General features: G+C 28.4%; 1 protein-coding gene and 1 long non-coding RNA gene across 5 annotated transcripts in view; one reads left to right on the top strand and one right to left on the bottom strand.

The window, feature by feature from the left end:
* LOC119680750 (protein lap4-like) overlaps positions 1 to 19,511 on the bottom strand; it is a 69,040-nt gene that overhangs the window by 35,315 nt on the left and 14,214 nt on the right. For 3 of the 4 annotated variants that reach the window (XM_038093711.1, XM_038093712.1, XM_038093713.1), the window contains exons 10-12: positions 18,222 to 18,478; positions 1,521 to 1,876; positions 19 to 345 (exon numbers count right to left, since the gene is read on the bottom strand). In XM_038093711.1, the coding sequence (XP_037949639.1) occupies positions 19 to 345; positions 1,521 to 1,876; positions 18,222 to 18,478 (940 nt within the window). Of the gene's footprint in view, positions 1 to 18; positions 346 to 1,520; positions 1,877 to 2,425; positions 2,825 to 18,221; positions 18,479 to 19,511 lie in introns of those variants that run through there. The other variant, XM_038093714.1, reaches the window with a different exon arrangement.
* LOC119680751 lies at positions 7,065 to 8,744 on the top strand. Its single transcript, XR_005252486.1, has 3 exons — positions 7,065 to 7,412; positions 7,521 to 7,604; positions 7,741 to 8,744. It is a non-coding gene; the product is annotated as an uncharacterized LOC119680751 (long non-coding RNA).

Raw genomic sequence — 19,511 nt, 5'->3', positions numbered from 1 at the left:
GAATGCATTTTCACAAACCTTTCCATTTTCCAAAATACCATTTGTTGTTATGTTGCCAACATGTTGCGGTTGTTGCTGCTGTTGTTGGAGATAAGTTGTTGGTGTTGTTGGCACTGCGGCGACTGATGGTGTGGTAAATACATTTGCGTGATAATTGTGCAAATTTGCAGGATTTTGCATTTGTTGTTGTTGTTGCTGCTGCTGCTGTTGCTGTTGCTGCTGATGTTCTGGTAGGATTTGAATTGGCGGTGGTATAAATTTCTCATGCTGTGTATGTTGTTCCTGTATTAATGCTGGTATTTGCTGTTGCAATTGTGCTGTCAATGGACGTGTTTCCACAGATATCTGTGAATGATGGAAATAATTTTAATTAAATTTCTCTTAATTGATGTAAACTATATTTGAATTTGCATTAGAAACTATATTTTCAGTTTCTGTAACTTCTAAGCATTTACAAAACGATGCATTTGAAAAAAATTTTAAATATAGTAACGGCTCAGTCAAAACTATTTGTTCGAAAGCAAATACTGAGAATATTTCTCTACTTGTGTTTATAATTTTTATATAAAAATTAAAGTGCAATGAGTATAACCAAGGACTGCATATGAATATGCGCATCATTACCTCTAAAAGTAAGTCTCAAGAAATAGGAAATAATGGTCCCTCGTAAAAGCGAATTCCTAGTATTATATTATAATAAAAAGAAAACCTTTGAAATAATGGATATTGAGCAGAATATCATTTATTATTTCATTCTAATAAACCTTTTTTTTTGCTCCTCAGTATATTTAAAGCGAAAATTTAAAATAATATTTATTGTAATTGAAGTCTTCAACAAATATGGAGAAAAACAATTTATACTAAAACTGTGAAATTGTTTAACGAACTGATTCTAGTAGCACACAATAGTTTGAGTTAGAAATTTTTGTAGATTTCTTAAGATACTATGATAAAATATGGAAATAATAATAACCATTTATTGTAAACGGTTAGAAATGATTTTACGATTACAAAAATTGTTCCTTTCTCTCCTCAACCTGTTTTGCTACAGGGCCACGCATAATACATATCGGAAGTAAATTTTGGTGAAATAAAACCTCTAGAAACTAAGATTATCTGCATATTTTTATAGATATTGTGCAGAAAAGTTGTGGAACATAACAGAACTCTAACTACATATCATTTATTAGTTTAATTCAGCGAATAAGCGAACAAAATTTTATTATTTATTATAGTTTTGAAACGCTTAATATGAAATTTTAATACGATTTCTAAAATCCTAATAAAAAAATAGAGTTCAATAACCAAGCACCTTTTGTAATTTTAACTCTAAATCATTTAGTATATATTATTCTTAAATAAAACTTAATAAAAAAAAATATATAACACCTAATCATAAATACAAATACAAAACTTAACTAAACACTTTGGAAATTAAAATCATAATTTATGTAAAGGAGATAAAAAACAAAAAAAAAACAAAAAAACAAGTAAAAGTGATAAATTTTTCTTTAACTCACCTGTGAAAGTGAACCATCTTCACTGAATACGGGGTGACCTATTAACCTTGTCACTTCACGTTGTACCACTAGCACCAAAACCGCACCGCATGCCTTAAGCACTTGAACAGCCTGATAATGATCCGCATCGACAACAGATATGCCATTGACTTTTAGTACTTTATCCCCCACTTTCAAGCCAGCCAAATCCGCAGGGCCTCCTTCAGTTACACGTGATATAAAAATGCCTTCGTCATCACCTTTAAACGGAGTCGAACCTTTGCCACCAGCAATACTCAAGCCAAGGCCAGCAGATGTGCGCTCAATATGAATTTCAAACTGCTCCAGACGTAGCTCCGTTACACCATCAGGCGCATCTATGATAACATAAAAAGAGCAACAACAACAACAACAACAATGAGAACAAATAATGTTAGAATTTATATGGCTGTGATAAACGAATTTGTCTACGTTCACAAATATTTGTGTAAAAAGTTCGTGTGTATGTTACATTTGTGCCAAGCCAAGATGCTTTCCCGAACTTTGTAAATTGTGTTTAACCAAAATTTACGTAAAGTCAAAATTTTGAATGCAAGTCACGATTTGCAATTACCAACTAAAAGCTGTTTCGGGCATAAAAAATGAGACCACTAGGACGAATTCTACGACGTTTACTCGTAGAACTCGTAGAATCCGTACAATTCGTAGTTGGTAAATAAGTTCATATTTACTTATACATGTGTACTTGAGTACTTGAGTACTTTAATAACGTACTATATGTACTCCTTTGTCGTTTAATGTTTTTTCAAGTGTATGTGAATAGTTTACTTAATTTTATTTATGACAGTAAATTCAGAACTACTTCCACCTTCGCACTTACACTGCACTGCACCGTCTTTCATTTGCAGGCGCCCTAGTCAACTTACCATATTCTCTGTCTCGTTCAATGTCACCGGTATATGTTGTCACGATACGCACACGTTTGTCTTTCCGCCTTAGGGAATTGCTTGGACTACGATTTGAGGATGCAAGCGAACTGCGTAGACTCATGTTCGCCGGACTGCTGCGCCCGCTCGAACTGAAATGTGAGTTCGAACGTCCGGAACGAGGAAAGGTGTTGTCACCTTCTTTTATTTTTAATTTTATATTAAACATTTTTATTTCACTTTTCGTTATATTTTAAAAATTCTTAATAAGAAAAATTCGTTTTGCGACAGCAATTTTGTAAAAATTTTCATAGCATATTTATTGCTTCACAGAAAAAAATACGCTTTGCTTTTTTCTGCTTCTGCTTCTGCTTCTTTTATTTTCTATAAAAATAAAAATTATAAAAAATCGCATTTATCGTTGCAAATACTATCTAACTTCATGCTTTTATTATATTGTGCATTTCTGTAAAACTCATGAAACCAAATACAACGGCAGGGCCCGCTGCAGGCACGACCCACACCCAGAGCCAGAGCCTGCAAAATGTTTTTATTGCATTCAGGGAGCAATAAACCCGTAATTTCAATCAAAAAGGATTCTTTGTAAAATTTATTTATTGAAAATTAATCGGATTGAGTACAAAAATTAAATAACAAAAAACAGCGGAACTTGCTGTAGGGGCAATTTGTTCATAGATAATTTAAAGTTTAATTTAAAAGCGCAAAACTAAAAATTGAAAAAAATAAGCTGACTTTACTTTTCAAATAAAATATTTAAAAATATTTTTAAGGCTATTGTTACATGTAATAAATTTAGTAAATTTTCTAATAGAATTTAATTAAAGCTATATTTAGCTTATGCATGTAAAAAATACATAAAAGCTTCTCCAACTTGGAACCTATTTTATAGAAGTATCTAATTTAATGTTTAGAGAGGGTCAATTCTATAGTTTAAGAAAAACACTATACTCGTATAGACCATTCAATAAGTCTCCTATCTAGCTAAGAAAAACAATTTTTTTTAGGAACCCGACTTTATTGGTCAATATACTCTACTTCAAAAGAGTTACAATCACACTTTTCTAACTTTTCGATAGCATAGTTGTAAAATGATCTATCTTTACTCTTAAAATAGACTTCGGTTGTAGGTTGTAATCCATTAAAAAATGCTGATATATTCATTCCAATACTTCTCTTACTTTTCAATGCCATGGTTGTAGAATGATCTATCTATGCTCTTGGAATAGACTTCAGTTTCGGTGACTTTTCTAACTTTTCTATGCTTATATTGTAGAACAATCTATCTTCGTTTTTAGAATAGAGCTCAGTTTTAGAATATAATAATAATGGTGATCAATTCATATCAACACTTTTAAACTTTTCTTCAAATTTTTCTCCCTATATGAAATTGTGTCACGTATGGCTTGATAGATGATGGATTTATTATGAATTTGTGCATAATATTGCCATATATGTGTCAGATCGGAAACTTATAGGCAATTTCACACTCTTATCTTAAATCTGAATACCAACTTATCTGAATATTTAATATTTAAGTCAGATGTAAGACTTTAGCAATGACTGTGAAATCGATTTTTATTGAGCGATGGGATATATTCTCTATTAGTACTATAGAGAATATTAGTTTTAATTTAGTTATTATTATTATTAGTTATATTGTTTATAAATTCATATAAGAACTTAATTATAATAAATACATTTCATTTATTTAATTAATATTTTTTCAAATATAAAATATATATGTAAATTAAGCAAACATTTCTAAATGAAGTATCAATTGTGAAATGAAATAAAATCTTAAATCTTATAAAAACTATACAAAAAAATCAAGTACGTTTTATTTATTTCTAATTCATGAATATAGGTATGTAGTATATAGTTTATTCCCTTTTTATACAATTTTCCAAAAATTGTAAATAAAATTCAAAACGCAGATTGATATGCAAAATAAAAAATATACAAAAAATATACATATTGCACATTTTTATTAACTCTTTCATCTATCTCTCTTTCTATCTGTCTTAAAGTTTTCCATGGAGTACATTACAAAAGGAATAAAAGAATGAAATTATAAAAATCGAAAACCTTTCCATTTTTTTATACATTATACTGCATTATTCGTTACTACTTTACTTATACTTATAATTTTTTCAAATTTAAATAAATAAACTGAATCGAATAAAAGGTAGATTTTCGATTGAAACGTTGCATTCATAATAAGCTCCTCTAGGTCAATGTATTCTGACAAAATCATATCTCAACATCATATCCCAATTGAATTATTCAGATTTTACTCGTATATGTTGCATTATAAGCATTCCAGACATTTTGGTTATTGGTAATTTACATTATTCTTTGCATCAAATCTTAAGCTCATCAATAACGAAGTGAGGAGAGTTTAGTTCGTAAGCCCGGAGCAATGTGCCATACAGTTTCGTGCAGACTTTTGCTATGCTTTCCACCTAGTTGAATATTGTTGGGCATTTACTTTACGAATTTTCCATATTCCACCATATACCCTATACATATACTGACTATTCTTGTTGTTCTAACGTCTTTATTATGCAGTCAACGTTAACGAAAATGTCGTCCTTGTTTGTGTACAAACTACAAATGGGGTCGAGTCGTCTATATTATGCCAAATTATGAGATTTTACAGAAAATTTACTTTGCTGCAGCAGTGTGCTTCGCAAAATTCAAGTACATCCTTCTTCTTTCTTCAATGAGAAGCTACTAGAATAACAAAGTTTGAGACTAAATTATGCATGCATATTTAGTATTTGACAGTGAAGAGAGAAATTTTTTTGACATGTCGGTAATAAAGTTGCAAAAGAATATACTTATATTACTCAAAAAATATTTGCAGCAAATTTCATATAACAAATAATTTTGAATTTTTAATATAAATAATATAATTGAAAAGAATAGAGCGACTACTTATCTATGCAAGAATTTATATGCAGTAAATATAAAATTTTTTTAATAATTTTTGTATACAATATGCTTTCACTTGGATTTCTGCCATCACAAAAGTTAACCAATTTTATGGATTTATTGACCTCATCGAAAGCACAGAACAATTTTTTGATTTTACTATTTAAATTACATAAATTGACATATGATTTCTCTTAATTAATTGATACTTAGTCCATAATTAAAAGTCAAAGTTAATTAATGAATTTATAAAACAGAATTATGATAATGATGACTTCGTAATTCTATAAAACAATGAGTAAGTGCAATTATTTGTATGACAAAACTGACGATATGACTGTAACTTAAGCTGATTGTAATAACAATAAATAAAATATTATGTAAATAAAATAAAATTAAATATAATTAAAACAAAAAAATATATTCGAAAACTCCTGAAGACATTTGAAAGAACTGTATGGTTCTTACTCAAAGAATTTAATTAATCAAAAAAAAAAATTTTCTTGCATTTCGTTATTTCGAGGACATCTGTCAAATAGACCTATAATCTAACACATCAAATGTTAGTTTAAGAGCTCCATATAACAATATAGATCGTTTAACAATCAGTAATATGCCCAGATTATTAAAATTAACAACAGAAATAGTAATTTCGCATTTTCTTCAGTGATGCATCTCATATTTTGTTTGATGAATACTTCAAAAAACATAGTTGTCACACCTAAAGCAGTGAAAATCTACAAATAATTCTCGAAAGACTATTGCATCTACAATAAGTCACTAAGTTTATACTTTTATGTAAACTGATGAAGTTGTGACATAAACTGTTAATCTTGATCGCTAAACCCCTATAAATAACAAGTTTTTTTTATTGTCAAACTTTCTAATAAGGTCAGAAACTCTGATATTATATAGATATTTATATTGATATCATTATCAAGTACACCAAGAGTAGAGCGTCTAAGCAATTTAGTAAAATAGTGATCCCATCAATTCTTTATCTCTGTTTAGAAGAATTTAAGTCAATGGATGAAAGAGTTGTCAATGTCCATATTTAAAAATGTGACATGCAGGAAGGATCAAATCCTTCTCAATCAACTGAAAAAAAAACCGTTTTATTTCCACATTATTTCCATTGGACGCATCGATAAATACAAGTTAGTTTCTTCTCTATGTTTAACAATATTACTTTAATCTTTTAAATAAAATTTGATTTTAACGTCATTTTTGACTGTAGTGCTTATTTCACTTAATAGAAATTATTGTTTATAACAAAGAGGTTTTGAACAGTAGTGAATTACAACAACAAAATTTTTTATTTATTTATTTATAATTATGATGGGTATTTGGCAATACTCGAAACAACTGTATGGTAGGCTAAAAATTGAATTAATTAAATATAAATAAAAATTTTTGTTGTTACAATTCAAATCTGCTTGAAAATCTCTCTAATATTTTAAGTAATCTTACTAAGTCTTCTGCCTTTATAATGTGAATTCATTTTTAACACCTTCTTATCCATCCTTCGCACTACTGATTCTTTATTTTTTACTGGCATTATTATACCATAAATATTTTTCAGTCCTGTGAAGTAATTTAAAGAAATTTCCAGTCAATGAGCAAACCAAAGAGTTTTTTAATAAACCATAAAAAATAAAATAAAATAAAATAAAACAAAGCAAGCAAATCAAATCAAATGAACATCCTCAATCAGTCAAAGTTGAAGTCAATGTTAAAAAAATGATAATTTAAATTGGAAAAAAGTGAAAATCAAACCAGAAAGGACATCATTTTATGCTTACAAAAAAACACCGGAAAATTAAATTATCCTGAAAGAGAGTAGAGAAATCATATCAACCTACAATAATAAAGTACTTTAACATTTGTGCACTACACTTTCAGGCAAAACCGACCTTTAAAGTAAATTAAACCTGCCCCCAAAACAGAAAAAAATCGAGGAAAAAAACGGATGAAAGGAAGAAGTAATTTTAGAACTGAGAAGGAAAATGATTAATTACACTGCAAAATGAAAGTAAATCCAAAATTTATATAAATATTTGTTTTTGTTTTTGTTTTCCTTTTCTGTGTTATTTTTATTTTGTTGCTTATTTTGTTTTTTAAATTTGACAAATTGCAACAGAAACCGGTGAATTCTGGAGAAGTAGAAGAAGTAGAAGAAGTACGACGGCATAAATTAATGAAGAAAGTTTTATTAAAAACACGAGTAAGTTTTTTCTATAACACTTTTTAGATATTTTCAACAAAATTGAAAAGAATTAATGAAACTTAAAATTAAAAATAAGCAAAAATAAATGAAATAGTGTAATGATAAGAAGGTAAGAAGTGAAAATTTATTGTAGAGTTGAAATTAAAAACAATTCACGCAAACCTAATGGCAGAAGACAGGAACAGAATATCGTAGCTTATGAATACACAACACAAGAAACTCACGGAAGATATGGAACACAATGGGAGTACACCTTCGTATTCCATTGACCATGGATTTGTGCTTTCTCTATTACGAACATAATGAGTTGAAAACAAAGTTAACGTTTATTTTGATATCAACCTGAAAAAATTCCACAGATAAGAAAAACTGAAAAAGCAAGCGAATACGCTGATACCTTGTTTAGCCTGCTATTCTTCTGCGAGTATCTCAACTTCATGCAGAAAATCTTTGAAAATGAATATTGTAGGAACAGAGAAGTGAAAAACAAAAATCAGAAACAAGAAAACAGAAGACAGAAGACAAAACTAACGAAAGCAAAACAAAACCGAAAATTTAAACAATGAACACACTTCATCGGATAGATACATTCGAAAAGTTTTAGGGTACCGATTGTGGCGCAAAGGGTACAACTTTGGCTAGTACCCTGGCTAGTGCACATACCGAATGGTTACATATTATCGGAACGGTCACTGATAACAGTTTTTGTTATTTCATTTTTTATTAATAATGAAAACAGTAAATGACGCAAAGTAAACAAACTTTTACGATGTGCCCGTAACGATAGAAGTTGGTATTTGTGTGTGAAGTATTCGTAAAATAACATAGATACGCAAATAGGTATGTGTTTGACTATGGCTTTGTGTGTTTTTGATATGAAAAGTGGAGCGGAATGTTGTCATTTCGAAATAGTGATTAATCTTGCCTACATATCTGTATTTGTACGATTTTATAGATATTTGGTAATGGGGCTCCCTAGTATTGACCTTGGTCACCTGTCGCTTTAGCATTGATTAGTCCTATTTTCATTTGTGAATTTCATTTTCAGCACATCGATAAATAGTCAGTCATACAGTCACTCTTTCTACTTCTGCGATTGTAGTACTTATCAAAATGTTACCCTTATTAAGCCAGTTAAGCACAATAAAAAATTATAAATTTAATTTAAAATCGAATATGATAAAGAAGTCTGTTTTATATTTTTTTTGTTTGTGTTACTAAACTTACATTGAATTTAATATTGATAATTTTAAAAATGACATCATCATTATTTAATTAAAATTAAGTGCTGTAAAAGATTTTTAGAATTATTCAAACTGGAAGCCATTTTCTTTTAGAATTAGTAACCGGAAATGTTATATATGAAGTAGACATTTTGGTGTCATTCATTTGATGTGTGCTTTAGCAAATATTTGCAACAATGCAGAGAACAAAAATCAAGTCAATAAATAAAAAGTAAAAAGTAATTAAAAAAAAAATTAAATAAAAAATAATTAAATAAAAAATTATTCAAAAAAGAAAAACGAAATTTTTAAGCAATTATGACTCCAAACAAAATGTGTTATCTAAAGAAAATTCTTCCTACTATCAGTAACATGTTCAGGAAGGGATAAGTGAATAGGTTCTCCTCATGAAATGTAATTTTTTTAAAATGCACTGCAAAAATACAGCAAAAAATATTTTGTAGTGTGTCTACTCTTATTAGGTACAAACATGGCTACGTTTCATCTGTGTAACATAAAAAATATATTCATTACAGGGAGAGATTAGAACATAGGTTTTCCTCATGACATATAATCTACACATAATGTGCTACAAAAACACTGCAAAAAATATTTTGTAGTATATCTACCCCTTTTTAGCAGAATAATGGCTACATTTTATCAATATAACATAAAATGTGAATATATTCATATACTTTTAATTCTGATATGATTAAGAAATCGATTATTTGGAAACATAACGAACATAGATATGGGTTAAAAAACTGTTTACGCTTTGCAAAATAAAATATATTACAGAACCGATATAACCACATCTTACCAGAGTCCACATATTTAACAATCTTTTAACAATAGTTTAAACAGAAAAACTATAAGAAGCACTCGAACTTTCTATAGAACGCGCTCCAATCACTTATACAAAATCTATATCATCTTAATAAAATACAAGAAATTAATTAAATATAAATATCTCAGAGATATTTTTTATTTTCATGTAGTCTGCTAATTAATGTTTGTAATTTCATACGCCACTAAAATGTAAGAAGCATTGCAAAATCAAGCAATATCAAGCAGATTGCTTCAAGCAATATACATATGGAATATAAAAAACCGAATAACTATAATAATAATCTGTTGAACAAAAATCATGATCTGTTGAACATAGAAACCATTTAAAAATCATAGCAAACAAAAATAGTTGAAAGACCACGATTAAAAGCAGGCATAATGTCTAAACAGGTTTTGAGGAAATGAAACTAAGATTAAAACGACATAAAGACATCGACGTAGATTTAGAGGAGAGGAGATGGGGGTTTAAAAAAGAGGATGAGCGATAGAACCAAATAGATTAGTATAGATCCCTGTAAGCTATAATTCCAAATGATGATGATTTATTGAAACTCTAACATAAAGTGTATCATATATATAAAACAAACGTCGTATATATATAATAGTGCAAGTGCATATTAACCTCCGATGGGGAAATACAGATTGCATATAAATAAATAAGGAAACGATATAAACTGTTAGGGAAAACTCGGTTAGATGGCTTATGGATAACTAAAATACAGAAAACTGCACTTTAATGTGTCGTAAAGTTTGTCTAAACTTTATTGACGATAATCGCATATTTAAGTTTAAGCTTGGAAAAAAGGAAGCAATTTATGAACTTAAAGTTTACGATAGTATATACGCTAAAATTCAAGAATTTATGGTGACTAATTTTGATGATATACTTTATAGAAATTAAAACAAAAACATCTTATCGGTTCTAAAAATAAAATAATTTAATCAAATTTTCTGATTTATTTAAACTGTATTATGTGCTCAAAGCATGAAGTAAAAACTTAAATATGATCTAATAGATTTATACAAAGATTGCAGCTTAAAATAAATTCAATGTAGGATGAGGTAATTTTTGATTTCATAATTAATATAATCAATTAGTTTCTATAAAAAAAAGAGCAAATAGAAAAGTATTAAGACAAATTTTAAATAAAAATAACTTAAGAAACATCTATATCAGTGTTCGTCAATTTTTGTTACAATGACCCATCAAAGCTTTTCTCTTACGTCTATTAGTGAAACTTATTATTATTAGTGAAAATCAAAGAGAATATATTTATATTAAAGATTTATTATTAAAATAGATATATGTATATATTTTATCTTGAAATAACTGAAGTAAAGAGTGTTTTCCAACACTTTTTACTATGGCATCTCAAAATTTTTCTAGCGTCTTCTAGCGAAACCTTGGTAATGAACATAGTAGACAGAAATATCTTAAGAGGAAATGTATTAAGAATAGAAAAAAGTCTATTAAAAAAAGAAAGAAATGTATGAAGAAATAGAAGAAATGTATTAAGTAGAGGAAGAAATGTTTTTAGATTAGGAAGATCAAAAAAAAAAATGTATAAGTAGAAGAGGAAAAAATGTATAAAGTAGAAAAAATGTCAAAGAAAAGAAGGAATGTATGAGGAAATAGACAAAATGTATTAAGTAGAGAAAGAAATGTTTTCAGAAGAGAAAGAAATGTATAGAGAAGAAGAAGAAATGTATAAAGAAGTAGAAGAAATGTAAAAAGAAATAGAAGAAATGCATAAAGAAGTAGAAGAAATGTATAAAGAAGTAGAAGAAATGTATAAAGAAGTAGAAGAAATGTATAAAGAAGTAGAAGAAATGTTTAAAGATGTAGAAGAAATGTATAAAGAAGTAGAAGAAATATATAAAGAAGTAGAAAAAATGTATAAAGAAGTAGAAGAAATGTATAAAGAAGTAGAAGAAATATATAAAGAAGTAGAAGAAATGTATAAAGAAGTAGAAGAAATACATTAAAAAGATGAAGAAATGTATTTAAAAGAGCAAGAAATATATTAAGAAGAGTTATAAAGCAAAATAACTTAAGAAAGCCCATATATCAGTGTTCTCCAAATCTTTATATTATGACCCTTCGAAAGCTTTCTGATATCTATTAATGAAACCATGGCTACAAACACAGCAAATAAAAATGTATCAAGCAGGAGAAAAAGAAAAAGTGTAAGAAAGAAAAAAAATATAACGAGAAGAAAGAAATGTTTTAAGAAGACTTTAGAAATTCTTTTAAGAATTAAGGAGTGCTGAATTATGTCTATGAAAAGCTTTAAATAAAAAAATTAAAGGAACAAAAAAAATTAAATACAATAAATTAAAATAAAATATATATAAAATAAAATGAATATGAAATAAAATAAATTTGAAACCAAATAGATTTGAAATAACATAAGTTTGAAATAAAATAAATTAGAAACAAAATAAATTTAAAATGAAATGAAATAAATTTGAAATAAAACACTAAATTTCAAATTTCTTCCTAAAACAATTAAAATTTCCTCCCTGTGAAGCATCGGTTTCATATAACAAAGTACTGTCCTTTATAGTGCTTTACACATTATGACCTCACGCTGATATACAAATCGCTAACCGGTACTATTAATTTATTCAAATGTTCTTTTCAGAATAAATATTTCAATAAAAAATTATTTTTTATTAAACATGTAAATTATTTGTGTAAAATTCTAAAATTTATATAAAATGCGTTCATTGATGAGAAAACAAGAGATTTATTTCAAGCTAAAATTGTAATTCTTTTTCCACAATAAAAACACAAGGACAGTCAAGCAGAATAGCCTTTAAAATTTTCAACATTATTGCAAAGAATATTCATGAAAAGGAAGCCAGACAAAGGAACAATAGATATGGTAAACAATAAATTTTTAAGCAATGCTAACTGAAAATAGTTTAAATTGAGGATTGCATTTTATTTTATAATTCAAACACTGAATATTTAACAGGAAATTTATAATTCAACAAACCCAAAGGTATAAGAAAAACAGCAATCCAGCAATCCTTACGAAACCGAAATTGGCAAACGTTTTCAATGTTTTATTAATTCATGCAAATATTAACAAAACGCACATGTACATTTATGTACAACTGAGTAAACTATTGTAATTGAATTTCATAAAAAATATTTCATAAAATATATATCTATTAAATAGAATACTCGTGCGACTTTAGAAAATGTTTACCAAGCAAAGTTTACACAAGCTCAATGGCAGAGAAAATAAAATTCGAATAAATATTCGTATAAAAAATCTAAGAATCTTTTGAGTTTGTCAACATTTGTTAAGGCTAAATAAGAAATATATAGTACTATACGTATATATTCTATTTCAATCAATTGTATGCGAAAATCAACATATACCCGACATGGATGCATTTGCAGATAGACAAATACAGATACAACCTCTTTGAGGAATTTGTAAGAAAACCAAATTGCATTGCTTGCAACTTTGCTGATATGGTAAAATGCAACAGAAATAGTTAAAAAAAAAATTTAAAAAAAAAAAACGTAAATAAATTTCAAATATTTTACGTATATACGTATATATACATATATATGTATGAAGTATTGGTATGATGCAGATAACCAAATAAATTTGATTTATATACACAAGTATCTGTGCTCGGATATGAATACCTGCAAATGCAAATAAGAGTGCAACAATTTGCTGAAGATTTGTGGATGAAATAAATTCGAAGCGATAATGTAAATAATACAAGCGGTTTGGTTGATTGGTTAAGAGCAATAAAATCCTTGCACTGCAAATATAAATTTTACTTTAAAACAATAAAGCCGTAGACAGCACACCCAAAGCTATTCTGTTATTAAAATTCAAGAAAAATCCTGCAGCATTTATTTACGAAGAACAAATGTGGTGAAAAATATTTTTATTATTTAAATAAATATTTTTCTCTTTAGTTTTAATAAAAAAAAAATTAAAAAAAAAAAATAATGGACTAAACGGTAACACGCTGCGTATGAGTAATTTTTTTAATCCGATTTTTTATTTTTTAGTGCAATAAACTTCTTTATAATTGATTCAGCTGCATTGAAAAAAGTATACAAAATAGCTGATTTTATATAACTTTTATTGTTTATATAAAATATTTTATTTTTATAAATGAAAAAAAGTCTTTCGATCACGTTTACTTCAAAAACACGACAATTTCTTAACCCAAACCGTACGTACTGAAAAATTTCATATAAAAATATCGTTCCGTACTCGTTTGCGTTAATTAAATTTATTTATTTAAATATTTTTTCATTTCATTAGTGTTTCGTTTACGTACGTTTCGCGATTTAAAGTTCGATTATGACTAACGAGTATGGAAAATAATATATTTTTTTCGTACCCGTACGCCGTACAAGTGCAATATCTGAGCGCGTACGAAAGCAGAAAGCAACAACAAGATACAATATCTACAAGCGTATCTACAGCGTTCGTATGTACACAAATAGAAGGGGTAGAGTGTGTAATTACAGAATCTGAGTTTTTTTTACAACGGATACAACGGACTGAAGCACCTGTTAACGTTGACAAGTGAAAAAAATAACTAAATTATGCCATAGACGTCCAAGAGCCTCACAACCAATTAGCAAGCCCAATTCGGTTTTTTGCTGCACCACTTGTTGATATACTCGCAAGTCTACGCAGAGTTGAGATACAATTCGATAGCGAATTGAAGAGATTATGAGCATAGGTGGAGAAGTAGTTGTTATATACCGCGGTATCGTTGGGATAAGAGTGTAAGTTGGGTGTGGGAAGAGTACCGTAAATGAGCAGATTAAAACGCAATACACGTTGACTCTATTAGTTGAGAAATTATTTTTTACTCTTTATTACTTTAATGTTCATAAATTTAATTATCACGTTTATTTTTGCAATTTTCATTTAAACAATTTCAGCGAAACTCAACACAGTTCAGTTCAACTTAACTTTAACTCTATTTACCTGATAACAGCAGGTTGATAAGATTGCTTTTGTTGAAATTAATACATACTTCATACACATATATATGTATATATACATATTGCATGTATTCCTGTATATATATGTAAGCATATATACATTTGTAGAAATTAAATAATAGCAGAAGAATTTGTTGCTTAAATGATTATGCATTGCGTATAAGTAATCTTTTTTTAAAAATTACTAATAAACAAAAAAATTTTTATAGCAACATTTAAAGACTATTTTATTTATTTTTTATAGCTTTTTATTTTCAATGCAATGAATTTTTTATTCTATTTAATTTATTTATTTTCAATTCGTTCGTTAAAATATTTTAAATTTTCTATAAACTATAAATAAATTTTTTTTAAATTAATAAAATTAAAAATTATACCAAAACACACTGCAATCTCAACTATTTAATATAATATATTATAAAGTAACTGAATAGAATAACCTAAGTACTGAATTCTACCGGAGCAGTACACTCTATAATGATGGCCGATATTTTGTGCATATATATATATTATATATATATATATACAATAATATGACATTTATATATATTATATATAATCATATAACATAAACATTTAAACATACAATTTATAAATAATATTGTAACATATTTTAGCATATATTATAACATATATTATATATAATAAAATTCCATACGCATATATTATATATAATTTTCCTTTTTACGTCTTATTATATATTTAATATATTTGTTATATACTTTCGATTTTTATATATAGTATATATTTAACCTATTTTTTATAAAAAGCTCTTGAATATATAATTTATGTTTTTATATTTTATTATATTCTTTTTAACACTTATATATATAAATTTTATTACTTTCAGTTTTGTTTAATTATTTAAGCAATTATTTGTTTAAAATTTAATTATTTTCAGTTATTTTTCATTAATTTCAATAAAACAGATATAGTATCTTTTTGAGCGTAGTAGCTTCATGCCAAACTACTACTGCCTACTAAGTCAAAAGTTGCAAGGCCACTGGAAAATTGTGAGTTTGTTTACCCAAATAATTAACACTTCATTAAAAGATTTCACACTTACAGGTTGTTTTTTTAACAGTAAACAATCAAAAAGCTGCTGTTGATCCATAAGTGCGTCAAAAATATTAAGCGAATGTAAGATGAAAATATCGTTGCAAAATAAAATCAAATTCATCTTAAGTGGATTCCTCAATTCCTTCTACCGACAAAAGTAGATGGTCCGAAATAAGAAGGAAAAATAACATCAGTGGAAGGATTAATAAGAGTTGTAACTGAACTATAGATGGTCCGAAATCTTTTTAATGAAGTCACGTTTCGAGGATGTGAATAACCCAGAACACTTTGTCTGTTATTGTATTTGCAAGAATTTGATGGAGATTGTCGAATTATGATATCTTCGGGTTTTTTTTCTCTCTACTCGATCCGCTCAGTTTTGTTTAGAAAAATCAGAAATTTAAGTTAGAGTAACCTAATCTGCATTAGGCTTCATTTGATAATAACCATTTATAATTTATTTTCATTTCTAGAGTCGATGGCATACCCCTAAGAATGTAAATCAATAAATATCGTTCTGTTTCATTATGTTAGAAATTGTTTTTTCCGTGAAGCAGAGGAAGACTAGCATAATATCCTAGGATAACATCGCACATATGACAGCATTAGATCAATCATGATGCCTCGATATGAAAAATATTATTGTATAAAGAAAATATATGAGCTTTTAAAACCGAAATAAAATTTTAAGAATTGTTTTCACAGTTGCATGCAAGGACATGCCAACGTTGTCTGGAAACTTTGAGGTACGCAACAAAGAGATAGTTGTATACTCATACTGTCATTAATGGTTATTCTATCCTGCGCTCAAAGTAAAAGGAAACTGACTACAGAGTTGTTTCTGTAAACACCTCTAGCGCTAGACTGAGCGCTTGTTCTATAGAAACTCCTATTTCAATCTCTGCCCCTGTCAGCTACAGTCGAAGGCTGATTTATAACCATTTTTTGCTACAGGCAAATATCGTCCAATTGATCTTTGAGCCCACCCTCTTGAAGTGCACAAGTTTCGTCGCCTGGACCCAGGATAAGCTGAATTAAAATTCCCACCCACCATATACCCACATATACTCCTTTATTCTCCCTCTCCCAACCACCACCCATCCACAACCCAACCTATGTATTCGACGTGTAAACCTTTCGTGTTATCTGCTTTACTGGTCCTAGTGAGCTATTACAACAACAAGAAAGAACGTTAATCATCTATTAATACTGGACTTTTCTGCGAATGTCTATCAATTACAGTGGCATGTATAAACAATATACAATACAAGTAACAAAGTTAAAATTCTGATTTCTATTTTAAATTTAAAGTGTCACATTCATTGAAACAATCAAATTAACAAATAAATTAACACTCAAAATATTTACTTCGCTTATTTACTTTACTTAAAAAAATATTGTCCTTTTATACTCCACAAAATAACCCCATTTCAATCTTTTGTGAGAAACATTTCGAATTCATCACTCAAAGGAACAAAAGTGATAATGATAATACTTTCAACCCTTTATTATCCCAAAAAGGCTGATTGAACCGCAAAATCAACAGTTTTTTGCGAGTATTTCGGAATTCGCAACAATAATTGCCACCTTAAAAAATTTTATAGATGGAAAATTCTATTCGCATTGTTAGAATAACAATGCTCCATGCTCCATGCTCCATGCTCTATCTAAAGTGGGTTAAGCAAAAATAAAGAAAAAAATATCGGAAAAAATGGAACGAATAGAAGCGATGGTAGCAAATACAGTTTCATCCGTTAAAAAGGTAAAATTGATTTTGTGTCGTTGTGAGTAATGCGTAGATACTCCCTTCAAGCGAAGACAACTGAACAACTGAACAACTGAACAAGTGAACTGAAAGATACAATACATTTCTGCCACGAACGTCACTCAATTTGTGTTCGAGTAAATTTTAATAAGAAACCCAAGCCGGGGAAAATGTTTGTATTGATTTTTTATCGATTTCTGCGGTTTGCGGGTATCTGCAACAGTTGCAGGTTGATTTTTCGCGTCGTTCTCACTTTGTCAAGTGCCAATTCAATATTTTGACAAAGGAAAATTATTATTATTCGTTGCGTTGTGAGTTCCTTTATTTTTATTGCCATAAAAATAATGCAAAATGTAATCTCATTTGCGATATGTGAAAAGCATTACGCGTTACATTAGAAAAAGTTGTTTATGGTATGTTTTATGGAATACAATTTTCTTAAAACAGAAATCACTTGAAAGGTTGGAAATACATTTCAACAAATTTCAAAAGTAAAAACTTTGCTGAAAGCATGTTATAGAGAATGAGAATATAAATTCCATTAGATATTTAAAAAAAAATTTATTCTACGTTTCTTAAAGAAGTAGTCGAACACTTTAAAAAATTGGTATTTCCACGAAATGATCTCGATAATGTATTCCGTGAAAGCATCTTCAGACTAATCACGAACTCAGTACACAAATAAGTTGCATTATTTTGTTCAAATTCCTGCTTACCTTCTTGTAGGGCAGCCTCTGGTGCGGTGCTTGGTGGTGAAGCTGGTGGAATTGGTGAAAGAGATGCATCGAATGGATGATTTGCGCTTTGTTGTTCACTTTGTTCAGCATCAACGTTTTCTTGTATCGGTGACTGCACCGGCGGCAGCTGCTGCAATTTCTTTTCCTGAATCAGTGCATTCGCAATAATCTCACTGGCTTTCTTATCGGTGAGATTGTGCGTGACACGTTTGTTTTTCAAATGATGTGGCGTATCGCTGGAATATATAAGTAAAGAAAAATAAATATTTTTAACGATATACATACAATATCTATTACATATTGACATAATTGGATATTCGGATATGTAAAATCTATTAATCAAATCGAAAACAGCAAGACAATTGCGAGATTGTATTTTTCTTTGCTTGTATGATTTGCATAAAACATTGTATCTGGGAAAAATTGATATTAAATAAAAGATAGTTATTTTATTTATAATTTGCCTCAAAAATTCTTAAGTTACTTTAAGAAATTAATAGTAGGACGACAAACATTTTTTAAAACTACATATGCTTAATGTTTAAAGTACCCTTAATGAATAGATAAAATAAATAAATAGAATAGAGAAAATAAATAAATAGAATATGCAAATAAATTGATAGAATAAATAAATAAATAGTATTCTGTCTAAGGTGAGAAAAATTATTCGGAAGATCTATGGTCATTCCTCATGGGCAACGAGTTTCGAATTTGATGGAATGATTACCTTTATAAGCTATACCGCGAGATTGAAATAGTTAAGTGCAATAAAATTCAGCGGCTTCGCTGGCTCGGTCATGTCGTGCCAATGTGAAAAATGCTCCGGCTAGAAAATTGTTGGATTCAGTATCCCTTGATGAACAACGAGATAGCCCGAAAAAGTATTTTTTCATCAAGGCAGCCCATAAATTTACACATGGTATAATTTCTAAAACTTTAGTATGAAATACTCCCCTATCCAGCACACTTGCAAAATTTAAACCCTATTTACTTTCCTATCTGATAAAATTATGGGAAAATAAGTTAGTCACAGAAGTTAATCCAGAAAGTGCTACTGTGTATCAACTTAGAAAGAGTAGACACAAGAATCGTGCTGGCATTTTCGTTTGTACTACTGTTCTTGCTAATTTATTTTTATTTAAATTAGATTTAATATAAATATATAGAATTTAATAGAATTAATTATTCAAAATATATTTATAACATTTTTAAGAAATATATATTTATTCAATAAGCGTTTTTTTATAAAATTTAAACTGGTTCAATTTA

Source organism: Teleopsis dalmanni, chromosome 2, assembly GCF_002237135.1.
Source record: "Teleopsis dalmanni isolate 2A chromosome 2, ASM223713v2, whole genome shotgun sequence".
NCBI classification, from domain to species: domain Eukaryota; kingdom Metazoa; phylum Arthropoda; class Insecta; order Diptera; family Diopsidae; genus Teleopsis; species Teleopsis dalmanni.
The sequence above is the reverse complement of the archived record's forward strand: the minus strand, read 5'-3'. Positions and strand labels throughout refer to the sequence as shown.